The following is a 21,140-nucleotide window of genomic DNA, read 5'->3' as shown; positions in this document are numbered from 1 at the left end:
TTTCATTGTAAAATCTTCACATCTTGATTCTATCTTAATCTGAACAACTTGTTTAATCGCTTCTCTTGTTGATCCCACACCGACGACTGTTCCTCTTACGGGATACCTCTTGGCCGTGAGTTGTTGTACAGCTCGTTCACTTATAAAACTCGCTTGTGATCCTTGGTCAATTAAAGCTCGTAACATTATTGTGTGGTTATCTTCGCTTCTCACTCGAACGATTGCGGTTGCTAATAATGCTGTGCTTTGTTTACTTGTGATGTGTGACGCCACCATTGTTAAATCCTCCTGACACTGCTCATCATGAATCTCATCCACGTTTGCATGTAGTGTTACTCCGGGCTGATTTGTACTCTCAGTGTTACTCTCTCTGTTTTCGTGAAGAAGTGTATGGTGCCGTTTTCTACACAATCGACAGGAAGTTGGAAGGCGACACTGTCTTACAGAATGTCCAGGTGCAAGACAGTTGAAGCACAAATTGTTACACTTCACAAATTCACTTCGTTGTAACGGCGTATATTTGCCGAAGGCTGTACAGTGGCTCAAAGTATGCAATTCATTACACATTTTGCACGTTTTCTTCTTATCATCAATTGTTGAAATATGAAAAGCCTTTTCTCTTACGGAAACAGACGTTGTCTTGTATTTCGGTGCTTCAGTAAGTTCCAATGTCCGAAAACGACTTTCCAAAAACGTACGCAACAATTCAAGCGTTGGTAAGCTGTTCTGATCATGACAATTGCTACTAACGTGTTCTTCCCAATCCTTGTGTGTCTCACAGTCCAATTTTTGCACAACGACAAATATAATGATTGGGTCCCAGTTCTCCGTGTTCACTTGCATATTTTTGAGATGATGTAAACATTCAAACGTTGTATCTAACAGATTCCTAATGTTGCTGGAAGTATTTGATGATATTTTCTTTTGTGAAAAAAATCTTCTCAAAATGGCGTTGATAGTAATACGTTTATTGCCGTACCTCGTTTTCAAAATGTCCCAAGCCTTTTCATAATTCGAATCTGTCACCAGTATATGTTTTAGTACTGACGCCGCTTCTCCTGTAACACTGGTTTTTAAATAATGTAATTTTTGGACATTATTCAAAGATTTGTTCATGTGCACAAGCGTGTTGAAAAGGTCATGGAAGGACATCCACTCTTCATACTGCCCGCTGTAGGTTGGTAATTGTATTTTAGGTAACACCACTCGAGTTTCACTTGGAATAGGCGTAGAAGATGTATTTTCATCGAACGCTGCTGATCCCAATAAGTCCATTAATTCACATTTAAGATTTATGTACAAATCTTCATGCTCGTAAAATTCGTTTTTCACAATGTAGGGTATTTGTTTTTCTTCTTCTCGGGACACGGTGCGTATTATTTGGTCATGGGCGAGCTCATACTTGATCCAATAATCTTCTACACGTTTCAGCCGAGTTTCTATGTAATTTCTTGTTAATCTACTCTTCGGACACTTCTTCAAATTGACCAATGTATTTTTCAAAGTTTTCGCCATGTTCTCCACAACATTTAACGATTCTTGTAATTCCTCCATTATAAAACGTAGCAGTAATAATCACTCGTAACAAAATTATTTGTATTTCAACACGAATATTAATTTGTTAATAAAATCACTGCAGTTATGCACTCGTTATCAGTTTCTTTTGTTCTCGGGCGTTCGGATCGCCGGCACAGCGCGCAGGTAAAAAAATGGTATCTTCGCTGGATCCGGCTCGATAATGGACCATATGTTTGTAGTGTTAAGGTCGATATTTGCTATGCGCCGGCTTGTTAGAAATAAAAGTGCGTGTTGACAGTTTGAATGTTTATTGGACACTGAACTCAAGTAAAGAAGTATGGTTCATCGAATGAACGAATGAGTGATACATACTTATAGATACGTTAGCTACTAAACACTATTTTAAACGAACAAAACTTTTCTTACGGCGCAAATACATAAATAAAACCTACTTCACCGAAACACCAATTTGTCGCACGTGTCATTTCATAATTATAACCTAAAAAGTAATACATAATAATTCAGTTCCAAGTAATGCTGTCACAAACATTACAAAAGCAAAGTGGCCACGCGTCAAATCCTCAAAGCTTCAGGGTCATAGGCCCTTAGGCCTTTAACTTCATATTTCCAAGCTTACTGCTAAGGGCTCATAATTCTCATATAATAACATTTATTATATTAAGTCACGGAGCCAAAAACCCTCGGTTGAATTAATTTGAAACTCAAATAAAGGCTTACATAGTTAATTAAACAAAGCAGTGAGTAAATGGGGAGTATGTACCCTACATGTTAGTTTGGAGAATGGAGTAACGGTCCTTATTTAAATACTTATTAGGGAACTTAGTCGTAAGTGTTGCTAGTGTGGCCAGTTGTGAAAATTTGTGTCGGAATAATGCGATTTTTAGTGACGTTAGAGTTCTGAAATCCTTAAAAAAATGATTCGCTACCTGAAAACAATCGTGACTTGTTAAGATTTTAATTATACAGCAGCTTTTGACCGCAACTCCACTTGTGAAGACAGATAAAAAAAATGCCTTTCCTAGTATCTCCATCATTCTAAATCAATATAAAGCCAAATTCCATTCCATTCCGTTCGTTTTTTTATGCTGATATTCATCTTTAACTATTATTACATCAGTAAATGCAAAAAAAAAACTGTTTAAATAGGTCCGATAGTTCCCAGGTAAGTCAGACTTTAGAGTCTACATATTTCACAGGTGCTCAAAATATGTCCATCCTTTCATTCAGAACTCAACATGGTATATGTATGTATGAAGCATCAGTACCAAAATCTATTAATCCGGGCAAGTTCCCCTGACAGGTCATTATAGCGGTCGATAGGGGGACCCATGCTATGCCTGCTATGGACAGCTGCAAACACCGGCGTTTAGCTAACAAATTGAATTTCCAAACAATCTTCAGAATAATTATATCTTTGGAAACGTTCAACATAGATACGTGTAGAACATGATTTTACCTTAGAGGTAGTTGTGGTTACAGAAACTCATATTAGCCATAACTATTGCTTCAAGATCACTGGAAAAGATGAATGGGATTTTTTTTTAAATTTATTAACTGAGTTAAAATGTTTTCCATCGTTACTCTTTATTTGAGTATAAATTTTTCAACTATTTAATAATTACTATAGATTATGGGTCAAAAACGATCTGAATCTGAGGATTTTAGAAAAATGGGCAACATAATTTACAACATATCTTTCGAGTGAAATTAAAAACAGCTCCTTCAATTTCAATTCTTTTTTTACCTTCAAAACAAAAGACACTCACGTATCACCGACCTTCTAAATTTAAACGCAAAAAAAAACGTTAAAAATAATTCTAAAAATATTTCTACACTGGCAACACTACAATGAGGCGGAAGCTGCGACCTTGACGTCACTGTTTCATGAACAATGGCGGCGGGAACAATGGCGCTCATAGTATACGCAGAACTTATCTACTCGTAGAACAAAAAACTTTTTATTATAATTCTTCTATATTCTTAAGAACACCTACGAGATCTTATGGAAACTTTAGTTCTTGATTTTCTTTTATAGTGGTTTTTCTAGATATTATCGAGTATTAGATAATATTATAGAAATTGATATAGAATTTTCATGCCTGAAGGTGAATCCTTGGTGTGATTCTTTACTGCGTTTGGTTTTGATTCTATACGGTTTCAAACTGTTTCAAGATAATACTGTACAAAATGGAATCTACAATAGTTTTCCGAGAATTGATAAAATGCAATGTAACTTGTAGGATTTTATTTTTATTTTTTTTAACTTGTAGGATTTATAAATCCCGACAGATTTAGTAGACCATTTTTTTTCTCTACAGAATTTACAACACAAAATATCCTAAAGAAAGCACACATCTTGCACACGTCTTGAATTAACAAAATAAAAACAAAACTCTGTAATTTATCTGTTTCAAACAAATTACACAATATCGGTACTCCAATTTTCACTTGACAATGATAAGTCGAGTCGAGTAATTAAGACGAATTCTTAAAGCCGAGGACACACTGTATTGTTTCTGCACAATTTTCCGGATAAAAGTCGTTGGAGAATTTTCAACGCATTAGCGTGACAAAACGGCTTGGTGTCAGGGGGCAGTCCCTCGTCAACTTGGGTTCATTGTCTGCGTCACCGTGACAGAGCAGTGTCCACGCACCCTTACTCCAAAATTACAAGAATTATTTTTCAACGATCGTTTTTCAACTTGTTTTCTTCTTAGAAAGTATTTGTTAAAAACTCTTTTGTCGAAATTGGGTCAGGTGTGTATTTATCGGTTTTTCATTGGTGCTGGAATCGAATTACAATGTTTTCTACGGCGTTCCGACGCTGCGAGATAAAGTGCTTTCACGGAAACGAATTTATAAGCGTCTAATATATTTTACGTTTTTAAATCTAACACTGACTGCCTCTGTGAGCTTGGTGGTAATGTGGATCCGTGCTGATAACCAGTTTTAGGTTTATTACCTAGCCGAGAAAAGTACTATTAGGTTTTTATATAATTTAAAGTAGGATTATCGCAGTAGTAGCCCAAAATTTGGTAACGTTCCCGGTATAGGCGAAAAAAAGACCTACCCTAGGACTAAGCATCGTAAATGGCATAATGCGAGTAAATTTCATACACCTTCAGGTATAAAAAGCATAAAATTATGCATGTGCATATTTACTGTTAACCATCAAAGCTATTAGATAATAAGGATTTAACCAGTAGTAAGAGCCTAACCATCAAATCCTTATCATCAAATGGCTATCCCATCCCTGGACACAATACATGTTCATAGACACTATCTTCTCTCTGAATCGAGAATCTATTCAGTTCATCATGACTGCCAAATGCAAATTCCTGGAAACCAGACACCTGTGGAGTATATTGAGTACTTCTCATTTAGTATTGCTCGTGATGTGAGTGACTGTTTTAAGCTCTTGAACTATAAATTGACATGTTTGTTTCACAATCGTATTTCGCGACGCAAGCTGATGCACAGTTATTTGGACCAACAGCAAAAAAGTACTTTCCAATCTGGATTTTCACTTCTTATCGTATAAAAAATCTGTCATGTTTTAAGTTTGAAATAGGCATTTTCCAAAATGGTTTTTTTTTCTAAAACCTCTTAATATAAGTTTTGGTGATAATTCTGATTTGACACCTAATGCAGTAACTTCCATCTGCGTCCAAGGCCGATTATAAGTAGGCCGGAACGTCGAGTTACGTATCGTGTAACCCGTATACATATGTGTTAAGTCACAATAGTTTCAAAAATTACATACATACATAATATCATGCCTATTTCTATAGGGGTAGACAGAAACTTTTTCCGATAGGGACAGAAGGCCAAAAACGCCAATTGGTACGTTCGTCAAACTTCCCTTGCCTCATTCACATCCATACATCTTGTCATACCGGACTTTCGAAGCCAAAACTTATAATACATATTTCAAGTATCTGAAAATTAAGTTTCATAAACTCAAACCTGTATTCTTCTGGACATATCAGTGCAGCATTAATACAATTATTTGTACACAACGTCTGTTTATAGCGAGTGAGAGCGCCCTCCAGGGCCCTCCCGTTTATTTGTCCATTAAATTAATTACGTCATATGAAACTGACGCTTTATAGAACCTTTGCAAATTATGTTAATGTGTTTAATGGTGGACGTAAATTGTGGAAGAGATTGTGAAGGTAGGAATGGTCAAATCATGTTTAAGATAAGAATTATAAGAGAATGCCTTGCTGCATTAAGTCCGCATATGTAACATTACTGTACATGAAGTGTAAGTATATAAATAAGAGGTGCATTGGTTTTGATAGTCGCGGCTAATGATATATTGGAGGTGTTAGGTTAGATTTTCTCAGGGAACAGATTTAGATAAAAAGAATAACAAAAAAAATGTTTTCTTTCATCAGTTGTCATATGAAAGGTTGAGCTAAAAAATAATTCTAAATAAAATATTGCGATAAGGTCAGAAATGATTGAGACAGAAAATACAAACAATTTTAATAATAACGTCAAAAATCATCGGCACAATTGGATAACAATATCAAGAAATTCTGACTTTTCTAAGTATCGGTGTCATTTTTTGTTTTGTTCAATATCCTAGCCAAAGGTCACCTCCCACGACAATGTCTCAAATAAATAAAATAATTATCAAATCGGACTCGCCCGAAGCCGTCCGTCTATTTATATTCAATCATATTTTTACAAAAAAATATTTATGTCATCAAGAAAATTCGCAACAACGAACAAAATAAGAATCGCCCACGTGAGTTTCAAAGTCAGTTCCGAAAAAAATCGGGATTTATCAGTACGGCTGAAGTTTTTCGAAGTAAAATGTATTACTTTTGTAAAAATAAGTAAATTATTTTTAAACAAAGTAGCAGGGCAAGGCATTTCTCAGTAAGAAAGTATTCTTTACTAGAATAGAATTAACCACTTTACCACATTCCATCGAAACCGATTCAGACATTAAATTTGGTCAGATTTTTGCATTTATAATTAAATCTATACTAATATTATAAAGCTGAAGAGTTTGTTTGTTTGGTTGTTTGTTTGTTTGTTTGTTTGTTTGTTTGAACGCGCTAATCTCAGGAACTACTGGTCCGATTTGAAAAATTCTTTCAGTGTTAGATAGCCTATTTATCAAGGAAGGCTATAGGCTATATAACATCACGCTACGGTCATTAGGAGCGGAGTAGCAACGAAAAATGTTACGAAAACGGGGAAAATTTTGACCCATTCTCTTCAGTGACGCAAGCGAAGTTGCGCGGGTCAGCTAGTAATTAATAAAATAGTTGTGAATCTAAGGAAAACTCTTCCCACAAATACTTAAACCTAACCAATTCATTCACACATAACTTATCACAACAATCGAATCAAAAATCTCGGCTTAATTGAGAAAAAAAACCAACCTTCCGAATCCCGAACCACCTCCATTTCGAAATCGCTTAAAAAATTCTCCACAGCATCAAATCGTACGCAAAACCGACTTGTAATCCGAGATGTAAACAATCATGGTAAAACCATAAAGTTCTAAAACTAATCTCATTAATCACGTGGAATTGTTCTCGCCGATCACAATGTTCCCATTATCGCACCATGAGTCGGCACTCCTATTGTTCCTCCTGGAAGATATGGAAAGGGATATCTAATTATGAGAACCTGGGAACTATTTTGTGTGCATTGTTGCAGTTTTGAAGGGAAATTATGCCTATTATGACCATGTTACTTTATATATAAATTAATGTAAAAATCTTTTTTTAACTCCAAAAATAATTATTATTTGCTCCAATGCAAAAGAAAGACATTGTGATAAAACTTTGCATGCCAAAAAGTTCTATAATACAATCCTTGACAGCATGGTAAGTCTCGAACCCACACTTGACCAGCGTTACAACGCTGATCGAGTGTGGCTCTACTGATTGACCCCTCCCCTCGCCCTCGTTTCAGAGGAGACCCTTGCCTAGCAGAGGGACATGGGTTATGGGGTAAAAAATTTTTTTTCGTTTCGCCTATTTTTTTTTTGAACTACAGTCAGGTTTAAAAAAAACTTCATGATGAACATGATGACCTAGGTCATGAGGATGACTATACACCATAAACTTCGACTACAATTCACTACTTTCAACTTCAAAGTAATTAAAATAACATTGTTCTAAAACCTGAATAAAGGCCGAGCTTTAAAAATAGACACAAGAGAATAAAGAAACATATTCTCTCCATGGAATCCTAAAAAGCTAATAAAATCATATCAGATTTAACATTGAAACATATCAAATTAATTTCAACGTTGGTTTATTCCCTGGGCGCTATTCAAATAACAATATTATTCAATTGTACCTGTTACTGCAATATTTAATTACAAGCTACTCGATTTCAAAACATGTGGCCGAATTGGGTTGTTCATATTTTAGTTATAGAAATGGAAAATAGCGTTTCATTTTATCTATATATTATTATATTATTATTGATATTTATGACAAAATCTTTGTACTCATTTTTACAATATTAGCGCCGTAGAAGGATTATGATTTGTATTAATATATTTTTAATAATATTAATACGGTTACATTAATCGGCTGTCAATGCCGACTAAACGAAATGATCACCAGGGATTTTGAGTTCTCAATTGACACAAAGAAAGTGAGGTTTTTACTGTGATGTTCCCATTAACCATTCAAAGATGTATGACATTGATTCTTTATACAGCTAAGCATAAGATTGTTTTTCTTTTACAACTTCCTAAATAATGTAAAGAAATATGAAATTAATGGGAGCATTAATCTCATATTTCATACCCAAAAATAACTGCTCCATTCCAATTTCAAGATAAAACTCGAAAATTTCTCCAACAAAACCGAACTACGAGTATGCAAACGAAGTAATAATGACGAAAAAACGATATTCAACAATGAAAAATTACGGCAATAACTCACTGGAAAGACCGTCTGGCAAATTAGGTAACGTCCAAGGAACATTTTTAAGCATTCGCGTCGATACCGTCGCTGTCTACCCTCGTCAAGTTGTGTAGACACAGCCTTACTTTATGTGCTATGACACTTGGATCATACGATGTGAATCTTTTTGTTTTTGTCAGTTTCTTTCTTGTACTTTTGTTGGTAGTTCGTATTATTGACAGTTCTTGCTTCTTGTCAGTTTGGAGATCGATTGTGGTATAATTTTGTGTGTTGCCTCGTGGACTGTTATATAGTAAAGGAAGAATATTGAACAAAATACTAAATAAAAATGCAATAATTACATACACGGCACTCTAAAAATCCCTGAACGAGCGAGAAGATTCGCGAAATTCACCACACTAGCCAAGTACAAGTTGAGGATTTGGCATACTTACCTTGGCTTCGGAACAAGTAAAAAATGCAAGCGTTTCTGACGATGGTGATACGCTAAAGCAAATATTAATTATCTAATGGCTTATTTTTCAAGTAAGCAAGTTGCAAAATGCAATAAAAAATTTTCGATTGCAAAAGTAATATCGAGTGTATTATGTCTTCTATATGAACTTTTCCTCTTACAGATTTATTAGAAGGGTTTCAATAAAGGGGAAAAAATCTAATACAGTCACTCGGCCACTCCCTAATGGCTTACAGACACAAAAAGAGATCTAATTCTTCAGATAATCGCGAGTGTGGTTTTTGCAAGGGTCTCGTTGGGTACCGTGGGGTCTACAAGGGCGGGGCAAAAGCCCTTTGACCTAAAGAGCGAGTAAATTTAGCTCTAAGTGAAATAAAGTTGGACCAAAGTTAAATATAGATTTTCTTGAAATGTATTTAGTAAATTGAGGTTTTTGGACAGTGATTGTTTCGTACTTTGTTGAAGTAATTCGTTTATTTTGTAACCTAAAATAACTAGACAAAGAAAATATTGTGGGTTTGTTATTGAAAGATGTCCTACAAAATATTTTTGTAGCAAATTGTTTTAGGACAAACTTAGGCATATTTTAGGGATGAAAAAATACTGATACTGTTATTGTCTAAAGGCAAACAATTGTGTTTGTTCATTTTCGTATTCTAATGCATACAAACCAAAACCCACTCATTTTTCAAAGGTACTTAAATGTTTTTTTCTCTTACTGATCGATAAGTAGTATACGTTTCCTTTTTATATTAATATGTGCCTAATTGATGTACTTTTGTTTCAGTGGCTTGCTCAACGGTAACTGTGACGAAATGCCAGGCGGCTCTGAGGACTCTGCAAGCGTTCCCGTTCTTTAAACCAACATGTCTCTGTCGGGAACCGAACGTGGACCCTGAGTGCAACTCCTTCCGCGACTTCCTGTTCGACCATCCTTGCGTGTTTGTCATGAAGAAGGGTACGTACTTTAAAAAATATATAATGTAGAAATAAGACTTACAGGCCCTTCAGGGTCCAGGAAAGGTCTATTGCAAAATTTGCCTTTCTAGGCACGTAGTAGAGAGCTTTCTTTAATAAGTTTTTAGACTATAAAGAAGATATGATGTCAAGCCTTCAATATCAAAAACACATGGGCAACTTTTCTTCATATAACTGTTTCCAAAATTCTCGACTACATATTTTTTATATACCCATACATATCTTCAAAAGGTCTAAGTGTCTTGGACTTGGAAAAAACTGCGAGATAGTATATGTCTCGGTATAATATGTTTGTGTTACATCGGTCAGCATTACACCCTACTCTGAAAGAATTTTCTACCCAAGACAAAATCTTATCAATAAATTTTCTCCTAGGTCCCTTTTCTCACTACATCCTAAAGCCAAATTGTTGCAAAGTGAATCTCGTCTGAATGTTTTTTGTGCCATAATGAAATAACCTTTATAGCTAATAGTATTCCCAACACGTCCCACTTTAATTTCCTTAAGACAACTCATGTTTTTTGATGGATCCCATTACTGGACATCTCTTAATTATCTTTACAAGTGACCTTTGGATGGTAAGCTTCTTCTAGTTGGTTTATTGCAGTTAAGTAACCATATTCCGCGAATTCGAAATCCGAAAAGATTTTTTTTTTATTATAGATGTCAGATTATTAGAGATGATTTTATGGATAAAGTATTCCCTAATACAACCATTGAGGTTTCTTTACACACTTATTATGAACCAACTTTGGAGTAGGTGCAAGTTATTTCGTCAGCAGATTGACATTAAGAGTTCTAACAACAATACTAGAAAACAAAATATAGATGTTTTTGTCACCTTTTATTATTTTTATGATAAAACCGACCCGATATTTCTTTCTCCTGCCGTCAGGTTGAGAAATTAACATTTTTACCTACATATTATTATACTAAGCTACTGGTCTCTTATAGAAAAAGACCCGTACCCAGTGGAGACCCTGCCAACCTGCACCTACGCGCTCAGCGTCTGCCACAGCGAGAAAGCCTGCTCCGTACTCTTCGACCGGTTCAAGAACGCATGCAAGGCTCGCGACGGGGAATGCAAGATGGAAGACAGGTAACCTTCATATTTAAAAACTTAACACTTATTAAGGAAATTAGTTATTTGTAACCAAAGCAACCTTAACTAAAAAACACTTTTGCGCTCATCAGTTAGTCAATAATTCTTGGGTTAAGCAACTGATGGAACCGACATTAAATGGATAGTTGACCGCTTAGTACAACTGGTATGAGCATCTTCATGCATCAATGAATTGCATGTATGTTTAATATTGTTTCTGAGTGTTATGATTATACTCGTCAAGCCATGTCAAACAAGTTCAGACTTTAAAAAAGTCATTTAGAAAAATAGGCAACTCATTTAGCATTATTTAGCTAACCAGTGACATTATATGAGACGCCATTTTCGTCACATTTCGTTTCAAATTAAATTCAAATATTCAGTACTCATCAACTTTTAACCCACAATTTGATTTACCCAAATTCAGAGCGAAATAGAGGGGCATTAAATTGCAGCAGAAAACGGAGTCGAGTGGCCTGATCAATCAGTAATAGCTTTATTTAGCTACAGTGGCTGCGATGAATTTATAATGGCCGTCTGTTTATAAAATAGACTCTGGGCTTCTACTACGAGTCTGAAATAGATTGTACGGTTGTGGGATCGATAGTGGCTGTAGTAGGAAGTGGGGAAGTTAGATAATAGAGTTTCGTGTATTGCACTCTAATAGTTTTATCGAGCTGTAACACAATACAAAAAGTTTATCCTGTGAAGAGTCAATTTGATATATTATTATTTATTCGACTTTTAGTCATTCCCCAAAATATTTTAAATATTTTCGATTTATTTTTCTGTAGTATTCATTTTTCAGATTATTTCCTAGTTGCTGCGCTTAACATCTAATAATATTAACAAAATAAAGGTAAAAAAAGGAAAAAAAGTCTAGATTTCGGTCGCCAAAACATTTCATGCCTTTTTATTCTTTCAATTGAGAACTAGAAGGGTGTAAATATAATGCCTACAGTTTTCAAAACTGCATCAGCTAACTCCTAGTAACCGAGAGTTATAACAGATGGCTATCATCAAACAATCCAGACGTATATTGGCTAGGATGCGATGAAACTCACATAAAATATGAAAAGTTCGCTTTAAACGCTGCACTTTATACTTTAAGTGCGATTTTATTTGAAAATGAAAGTGCAATTGTGCGTGGGGTTGACACCTTTTGATATTGAAGTATTTTAATGTTATTTTGATATTCACTGAAGCGGATTTCTGTATCTATGTGTGTGAAGTGTGTGGAAAATTCTATAAAATTTCTGTATTTAGTGTACAATATTCCATTCATTCGTGATTCTGTTTTTACATTACTAACTTGCGGTACACTGAAGTACAGAAGAAATTAAACTACAAACAGAGTCATACAATTTTTATTTGTGTCCAAAAACAACAAAAAGGCGGTCCTTTTTTGCCGGTGCAAATCACCTATACCAATTATTAAAGTATACTCTCATAATCATTAAGGTACACAATATAGCCTTTGACGACAATATTAACAAGCTTAACAACCATCCAACACACTTAACAAATCAATTCAGATAATTAACAGCACATCTTTCTTTCCATTTCATTTTCTAACCTCATTTTGACCTCCAGGGAATCTTGCCGCGAAGCCTGGGCTGGTCTGCGGCTCTCCCCGCTGTTCGGCTGCATCTGCCCCAACACCCACATGAAGAAACGTTGCGACCGCATCTTCGCCGTCGTGAACCACAACCCGTGCGTCGGTGAGTACGCACCCTTACGCCTCACGCTCTGTGTGCTCGCGGGTTCTGAGTGAAAATGTACTTTAAGATGTTGGTTGTAGGGTTGAAATTAGTATAAGTAATGTTTTGTACTGGATGTCATGGGAGGTTTGTCCTGTCAGTGGGATGCAAAGATTAAAAGTTATAGAAAAAAAAATGGGGGATTTTTTCCAGGTATTAATAAAAATTAAGTGAGTGGTGTTTTTCTGTGTGAATTTAGAAATATTATCTGAAGTATGAAAGATGATGCAGCAACTAAAGTAGGCAACTAAGCACGATGCCAAAAAAAATATATTTAGTAATCAATACTGTCTTTTAAATATTTGTACAGAGAATTTCAAAACGTGATTTGCCTATTTTGTTAGCTGAAAAGTATGAAAGATAAAGGTGATAATGTTACTAAATGCAGCTGTATCTGTTTAAAGTTTAAACTGACCGCATAAACCTAAAAAATATTAACCCTGTTAATACCTAATTAATATCTTGACACGTTTCCCTATATTCAAAATAATTTTATAACTATACAATGAAGCCAAAAATAGAGTAACGCCTACAAAATTTAGTTCTAGGTAGTTAAAACCTAGTCTAAACTTAGATTTTAAATTAATACTCAAAACTTGTATGAGGTCGCATACGTTAACATTTGAAACACCCACACACCGTAGGTAATATAATAGGTGTTACAATTTAGAATTTTAATTGTAAATTGAAATACTAAATTGTAATGTAATGAATCTATAAAAATGTTATAAACTATTAAAAGAACTTTACATAGTATACCATAATATATGTTGCCCGGCTTCTGAGGCACATTGTGCGGTAGTTTATCTATTCAAACTGTCATTTTTTATATGAGCTTCAAACGCTATTGAATAGATAAACTATCGCTAAATGTACCTTAGAAACCAGGGGCAAAAAAACTTTAGATAGACAATATTTTGATCACCTACATTATGCATAGAAAATGCACAAGATGGCATGAAAAATATAATTAAACCTATTTGTTTAACGTTACCAACATATAGTCAAACTCTGAATAAAGATAAAAAAACATGACACAATTTTTCATTATAAATAATATATATTTTTGTAATCGTAAAAGTTTAAACAACAGAATAAATGCAGAATAAAATATTTCACATTTTAACAACGCTAAATATTTAATAAAAAATATTCAATACCAGTATTCAATATTTAAATATTTGTTATAAAATACATTTACTTTGCTATTGATATTATAGTTTGGTTTTTTATTTTACATGATATTACTCGTTAAGGCTTTTGTTTTGAATAAAAATTAAAGTAGGCGGGAAATAGGGTCACGTTTATTATTACTCCAACACTCACAACAGTGCCTCGATTCTCTGCAACTATCGACTACCGACAACCGAACTGTCATCGAGAAATTTTGTATGAAAATCTGATCAGCGCCTCTGGCGGGTGTCGTAGGAAACATTTTGGCAGTACATTCTAAATGTCAAAATTTCGATAGCTAGCCATTCGATAGGTTGTCGGTAATGTCGGTAGTCGATAGTGGTAGAGAATCGAGGTACAGATATCATGGCAGACTATTTTTTGCAACACTTTTATTTATTTGCTCGATGATTCAGCCATGCCAGCCAGCACAAACCGCAGTTGCAAGTTGATTAGGAAACCAATCCAAAATCCTTTGACACACTTAACCAAGAAGCAAATTACGCACCCGTACCTACTTTTAAGTGGTAAGAATATACGCCTTAAACCATTCAGCATGATTTTTAAAAGCAACTGTTACAAACGAGCACTGACAGGCACATGTATGTCTAAAAAAATATAATATGTCTTATGCAAACAATCTCTTTCAAATTTCTTCACCGACTTACATCAAAAAGGAAATGTTCTCAGTACCTAATTTTTTTTTTCTTCTCAATAATAGTAGTGTAATATTACCACACAAATCCGTAACTACACGAGTTAATAATCAAACTACGTTCATTACAGAAATATATCGTAGAATCAAAGTGTAACCACTTCTATCGGGCCCATCTTACCCTTGCGAAATTCGAAACTATTTCCATTAACCAAGGAAGGGAATCAATAGGGCCCATTATACGGGAATCATTCAATAACCACTCGAATCTAAATGGAGCCGTAACTAAGTATTGACGAAACTTGGGACATAGATTACGATATTATGTGGTTACAGGTAGATTGGCTGAATTTAAGTATAGGCTATATAATTATTTACATTAATAGTATTACGTAATTTGAATAATAAAATATTTGTTATATACTTAGATACGTATAGGCCATGTTTTTAGTTTTCTAAAAGTGTGCATAGAATTTATAATTATTGTTGGATCTAAAAAAGTGGAAAGATTCTTGGATGTCGAAAGGAAAAAAAAAACAATTTCCACAATACCTACGTACCTATCCTTAATTCCATCTATTTACATTATGAATAAACTCATATACTTAAGATTATAAAATTTTAATTGGCCTCAAAAAGCTGCTCGGATAGTTCCGAGCAGCTTTTTGTGCCGAACTTCAAAAAATAATCTTCTTTCCACACAAAAACAAAGCTAAATTGTTCAAATATCATACAATCGTACACTTCCCTAGAAGGTAATACTCGGCCAAAACGATATATCCTAAACAATCATTCGATGAACCCTTCTATCGTAACCCGATCACATAATCTTTGAATTCAATATACCGTGAACGTTTGATTCATTTCTTATAATCCGGGACTTCTTATTGGCAGGGCCGGGCCCCGCGGGAAAGGGCCCTTAATCCCGGGGTAATCCCGCGTTCTCACCACCGTCAACTTCCAATCTCTTGGAATCCCTTTAATTCTATAAATTGATCTTGACTTTTTGCTAAAGTTCTATTATTATCGGTTAGGAGTTATGTCTTGCGGTTATTGAGTTGGGGCCGTAGTTTTGTAATTAATACTCGTAATTATAGCTGAATTGTATACTGTAGACTTTGGGTGAAACAATGTCGGAATATTTTTTCCGAGTTGTGAGAATTGTCAAGGATTTCTACATGAAATGGAAAACAGCACCTGTTTAATTAAAAATTCTAAGCTAGTAGATAATCAACAAATAGGAACAAGAAGATAACCAACAAATCGTTGGATCGCAAAGCAAGAAACTCATATAGCGAGGATTTTACAAACAAAATTGAAAATGCCGCTATGAATCTTGTGTATACACAAATAATATTTTCTTCTGGGAGTCAAACCAAAAGCTCTACTGTACCTCGATTCTCTACCACTATTGACTACCGACACCTGACCTGTCATCGAGAAATGTTGTATGAAGATCTGTACCTCGATTCTCTACTACTATCGACTACCGACAACCGACCTGTCATCGAGAAATGTTGTATGAAGATCTGTACCTCGATTCTCTACTACTATCGACTACCGACAACCGACCTGTCATCGAGAAATGTTGTATGAAGATCTGTACCTCGATTCTCTACTACTATCGACTACCGACAACCGACCTGTCATCGAGAAATGTTGTATGAAGATCTGTACCTCGATTCTCTACTACTATCGACTACCGACAACCGACCTGTCATCGAGAAATGTTGTATGAAGATCTGTACCTCGATTCTCTACTACTATCGACTACCGACAACCGACCTGTCATCGAGAAATTTTGTATGAAGATCTGATCAGCGCCTCTGACGGGTGTCGTAGGAAATGTTTTGGCAGAACATTCTAAATGTCAAAATTTCAATAGCTAGCCGGTTGTCGGTAGTCGATAGTGGTAGAGAATCGAGGTACTGCAATGGCTAAACAATCAAAACACATATTTCAACATGCATGCTACAAGGCCACATACTCTCTAATAATTACAAACAAGCAAAGGTTTCAGATCGCGTTTTCTTAATCACTACTTTTAACTAAAGTCATTTTCAACATGAAAACTTAATAATGTACAAAAATACTCGTTATTCAACCTGAGTATATTGTTTGAAATATTTTACAGCGGTTGCCACGAACTTTAAAGTACTATATACAAATGACGTCAGCAATTGAGCACGTGTTTCGGTTGAAATATAAATAAACTTGACAATATGAATTATTAAATAACAGCGAAAGAAGCAAAATATTGTATAGCCTTATGAATTACTAGCTGACCCGCGCAACTTCGTTTGCGTCACATAAGAGAGAATGGGTCATCACTTTCCCCGTTTTTGTAACATTTTTCGTTGCTACTCCGCTCTTAATGGCCGTAGCGTAATGATATATAGCCTATAGCCTTCCTCCGTAAATAGGCTATCTAACACTGTAAGAATTTTTCAAATCGGACCAGTAGTTCCTGAGATTAGCGCGTTCAAACCAACAAAGAAACAAACTCTTCAGCTTTATAATATTAATATATAGCCTATAGCCTTCCTCCGTAAATAGGCTATCTAACACTGTAAGAATTTTTCGAATCGGACCAGTAGTTCCTGAGATTAGCGCGTTCAAACCAAGAAACAAACTCTTCAGCTTTATAATATTAATATAGAATATAGATTTGCTGAAAAAGTCATCGTTGTGTTAATTTCCAACAACTTTTATAGAATGCGTTCATTATCCAGTCGAATTAACCACTTTTTTTTAATTATACCAACAAATACCTAATTATTATTACAGTCCTTCCACACTAACATATCGCTCGCTTCACAAACATACAATTAACGGGCACAAATTAGAATCGGACTCGAAATAGACATGACCGGACAGTTTTACACGTGTATCGATCATAGTAATACTAACGGCCAGTGATTTTGGGTTCCATAGAAACCTATCTTAAGCCGCGAACACACTGTTAGACAACGTTTTGCGTCCTGAGCCAGCAGGCTACGCAAAATAATAAAGCGAGTCCGCGCGGGAGTGAATCTATTGCGGGTTGGGTGCAGTCGTGTGCAGTTTGAATGCAGTTTGTAATGGAAATTCGGAAGGTCTAAGCAGATTTGTAGAACGACAATACGCGCAAAACGCGCGCGGGTAAAACTTTCGTGCATTTTGTACGCACCCAACCCGCAATCGCGCTGTGCGTGTAATACGCTTTTATGAAGGCTCTAAACAAGCGGTGAGGATCTTTTTACAAGACACTAGAAAGTTTGCTGGGTGACTTAGTTCTGTAGTTAGGCTCTAGGCGCTTTAGACTACTGATAGTGTGTACCAGACTTAGTCTTACTATCTATTAAGAAGACAATATAAACAATAATAACAAAGTGATCGAATTATTCTACGAAATCTTATTCTTCTTCTTATCGTATGGTTAGTGGTCAACCTAGTGTCAAAGTTGTTCAAGCCGCCCGAAGGCCTTTGACGTGGCTTAACGACTGTTATCTTATTGACAACAACCGGGTCCGACTTTTTACGTGCCCTCCGAAGCACGGAGACGCCCTGTTCAAATACCACTTTGCGGTCACCCATCTATGGAATGACCACGCCAAGGTTTGCTTAACCCACAGATCGTTTACCGACCGGTGAGCGCAACTAGCTACGGGCGCCTCAACGAAATCTTATTACTACGATACAATTAAAAGCTATTTCGGTAACTCATTCATCAAAATGCCAAATAGTTTCTGTAATTTCATACCTATTTGGGGTCATCGAAAAGCCAAAAATAGACATTAATTCATGTCTATTAATTCTAAAGATATCGCCGTGTTTAAATAATAATTAAAGCCATCTTTAAAATGTACTTAATGGTTATAAAAACAATCCTCACGAAAATAAATATTCTTCGCAGATAGTTCAAAATAAGCCTTTGCCCAATATAGTGGGACCCTACAGTGGGCGAAAAAAATAATATATGCTTTTATTTTTTAATATGACAACCACCGCACTACTTATGTTGCGTGGACTCAGACAAACTTACAAACTACAGACGCAAAGTGTAACCAGACCCGTAATAACTACTTGTCAATCGCTCAAAAATTTGTTTCGTGTGGGATCAAATCCTCGACCTCTCAACGCAATACTAGTATGGCGACCACTTGAACCACTGACTACGGAAGTTGTATATAAAAAAACACACTGACTATAGACAAAATGGCAAACATTGTTTATACCTGTATCGTATAAATGTTACTTACAAATGCGTGGCACGGATACGCATGAATAAGGCGCTTGAATCATACGTACCACACCTTTGAGAATTCCATGGGGAATTACTATGAGTAAGGCTTTCTTGCAGAGGTGTTGATATGACTGCAGATAATATAATATTACAGATTTTTAAACCTTTTGGTGGTGCAGGATTTCAAAGATTAGTAATTTTTATGAGATGCTATCCCACTCGACCCGCTAAGTTTCGGCTGGTGTGTGAAAAGGATTTCAAGGCTTAGAATTCAAAACTTTAAATTGTTAGGTGAAGGCTTTCAAAACATTCAAAATTAAGGAATCTTAAGATGATTCTATTACTTTGATTAGAAGTAAATGCCATTTAAAATCATTTTAAAAGCGCAATTTAAAATTGAAAGACGTTTCAATATTAAATTTGTCTGTAAGTCATCCACTATCTTATCCAGTTGCTTACTTTTGGCAAGACCTACAAAAAGTATGTTATATTTTATGTTATTCCTACATTATAAAGTAAATACCATTGGTTTTTATTCTTTACACCTAAAATCTTAAACAGGCTAACCTAACAGTACATGGTCTTACTAAAAAATATTGCATTTCAAATGTAAATTACACTCTCTACACTACATACATTTAACCCACTAAAAACCATTAAAAATATCGTAACGCAAACTTAACAAGCTTACCCATTTAGATCAAGTAATAACGTACATAAATCCGGATTTTTACCCGCAAAATGGGGTGGCCCCGATAAGAAGGGGAAGCACCGTTAATGGCTCGACTAGCACATCCAAACGAATAAGCATAAAATGTAATCTCATCAGTACTGAAACCGGAACGCAGGATGATTTAAGAGAAAAACTCGAATGTTTGAATTTCACTCGGCCCCCGTCTTGTTGGTACAAGTTATAAGAATATAGCGGGAAATACTTATCATTGTTGAATAATTTTCAAACAAATCTATAATTATTCACGTAATGATCTTGAAAAGAGGGCATAGAAATCGAAATATCAGTTATTGATTAAAGTGTCACTTCCAGAAAAAATTTTTAAGCGACATGAGTATTCATTTGCAAAATTAAATACCAGTTATGCCATAGTTATATCTCAAACTTGCCACATTTTACAGGATTTAAACTTTTATTTTACGTTAAAACTCAGTCTTAAAATAGCGTAGTTACCTGTTTGATTTTGAATCTGTCTCAATTCAAAAGTCCACTATCCACTCTACCAACTCTACATCTCTATAAATGCAGTTATTTTCTCGCTTGCCGCTTATGCCTTGTGCCTAAACTCAAGGAGTTCGGATTGTAACGCGAAACGACGGATTATGGATTAGCAAGATTTAACAAACAAACATAAATAGAAGACGTAATTCAAATCTTAGACTTTTGCAAGAAACTGTGAAGGAATCTCCAACTGCTGACGCAACTAAAAATAGAATACAAAGATGAGCTCAAATTAATGAGCACCCAGTTGAAAACTTGAAACAGTTTAAATTATTATGTTTTATAAATTATCTACTCAGAAACTATGTTGGTAGGTGGTAATTTGGTTTCGCTAACTAAATATACGTAATGCTATCTTGAGACATGTCTTTTTCAGATTAAAGTTTACAGCAGAAAAGCAATTGCATAAAATAATAATATTGCGTTAATAAGCTATACAGCGCGCATACCTCACTTAGGAAGCGTGGTGGACTCAAGACCTCATCCCTCCCTCATTACAGGAGGAGAACCGTGCCCAGCAGCGGGGCATCAATGGGCACATTTAGATTTTTTTTATTCCATTATACAAGTCAATAAGTAAAAATTCACGAATGATTGCTTAAAAATCAATCAATAACTTGTCTTAACCTATAATCAATTTCGAATCCCTTCTCGCCTGGATATTTCTAATAATAACTAAAATACTTCCCAAAGTTCAAAGTTCAGTTCAATCACTTATACCGAGATAATTTAATGCACAGTTCCAAACTTAGCTGTTTACTCAGATCATCGCTCGAAGCAACACTAAGGCATCCAGGTCATCTATTTATAACCTATCAACCTTACCTTTAGCAACCTTTTAATTATTTTTTCTTGTAACCTCATTAAAATATTAATAAACTTAGAAAATAATAAAGTGATCAGTTCACCTCTTCCTATAACATTTAATGAAAGGTGACGACATTACCGCAATATGAAAAGGTTACGATACGTAGAAATCGGATCAATTTTTTTTCAAGATTTTAACAAAATATCTTTTTAAAAGGAATCGCGACTCGTAAAATTCTTGAACCTGCTGCACCACTTAGTGTTTCAATGGAGTGTGAAGACCATGGTCTGCCCGTATTAAACTA

General features: G+C 35.2%; 1 protein-coding gene across 3 annotated transcripts in view; it reads left to right on the top strand.

Moving 5' to 3' along the window:
* Positions 1-21,140, top strand: part of LOC142983926 (uncharacterized) — a 241,187-nt gene that overhangs the window by 191,159 nt on the left and 28,888 nt on the right. For all 3 annotated transcript variants that reach the window (XM_076131135.1, XM_076131136.1, XM_076131134.1), the window contains 3 exons: positions 9,689-9,859; positions 10,834-10,978; positions 12,575-12,702. In XM_076131135.1, the coding sequence (XP_075987250.1) occupies positions 9,689-9,859; positions 10,834-10,978; positions 12,575-12,702 (444 nt within the window). The remainder of the gene's footprint in view (positions 1-9,688; positions 9,860-10,833; positions 10,979-12,574; positions 12,703-21,140) is intronic.

This window comes from Anticarsia gemmatalis, chromosome 25 (assembly GCF_050436995.1).
Source record: "Anticarsia gemmatalis isolate Benzon Research Colony breed Stoneville strain chromosome 25, ilAntGemm2 primary, whole genome shotgun sequence".
Taxonomy (NCBI): Eukaryota; Metazoa; Arthropoda; class Insecta; order Lepidoptera; family Erebidae; genus Anticarsia; species Anticarsia gemmatalis.
The sequence above is the reverse complement of the archived record's forward strand: the minus strand, read 5'-3'. Positions and strand labels throughout refer to the sequence as shown.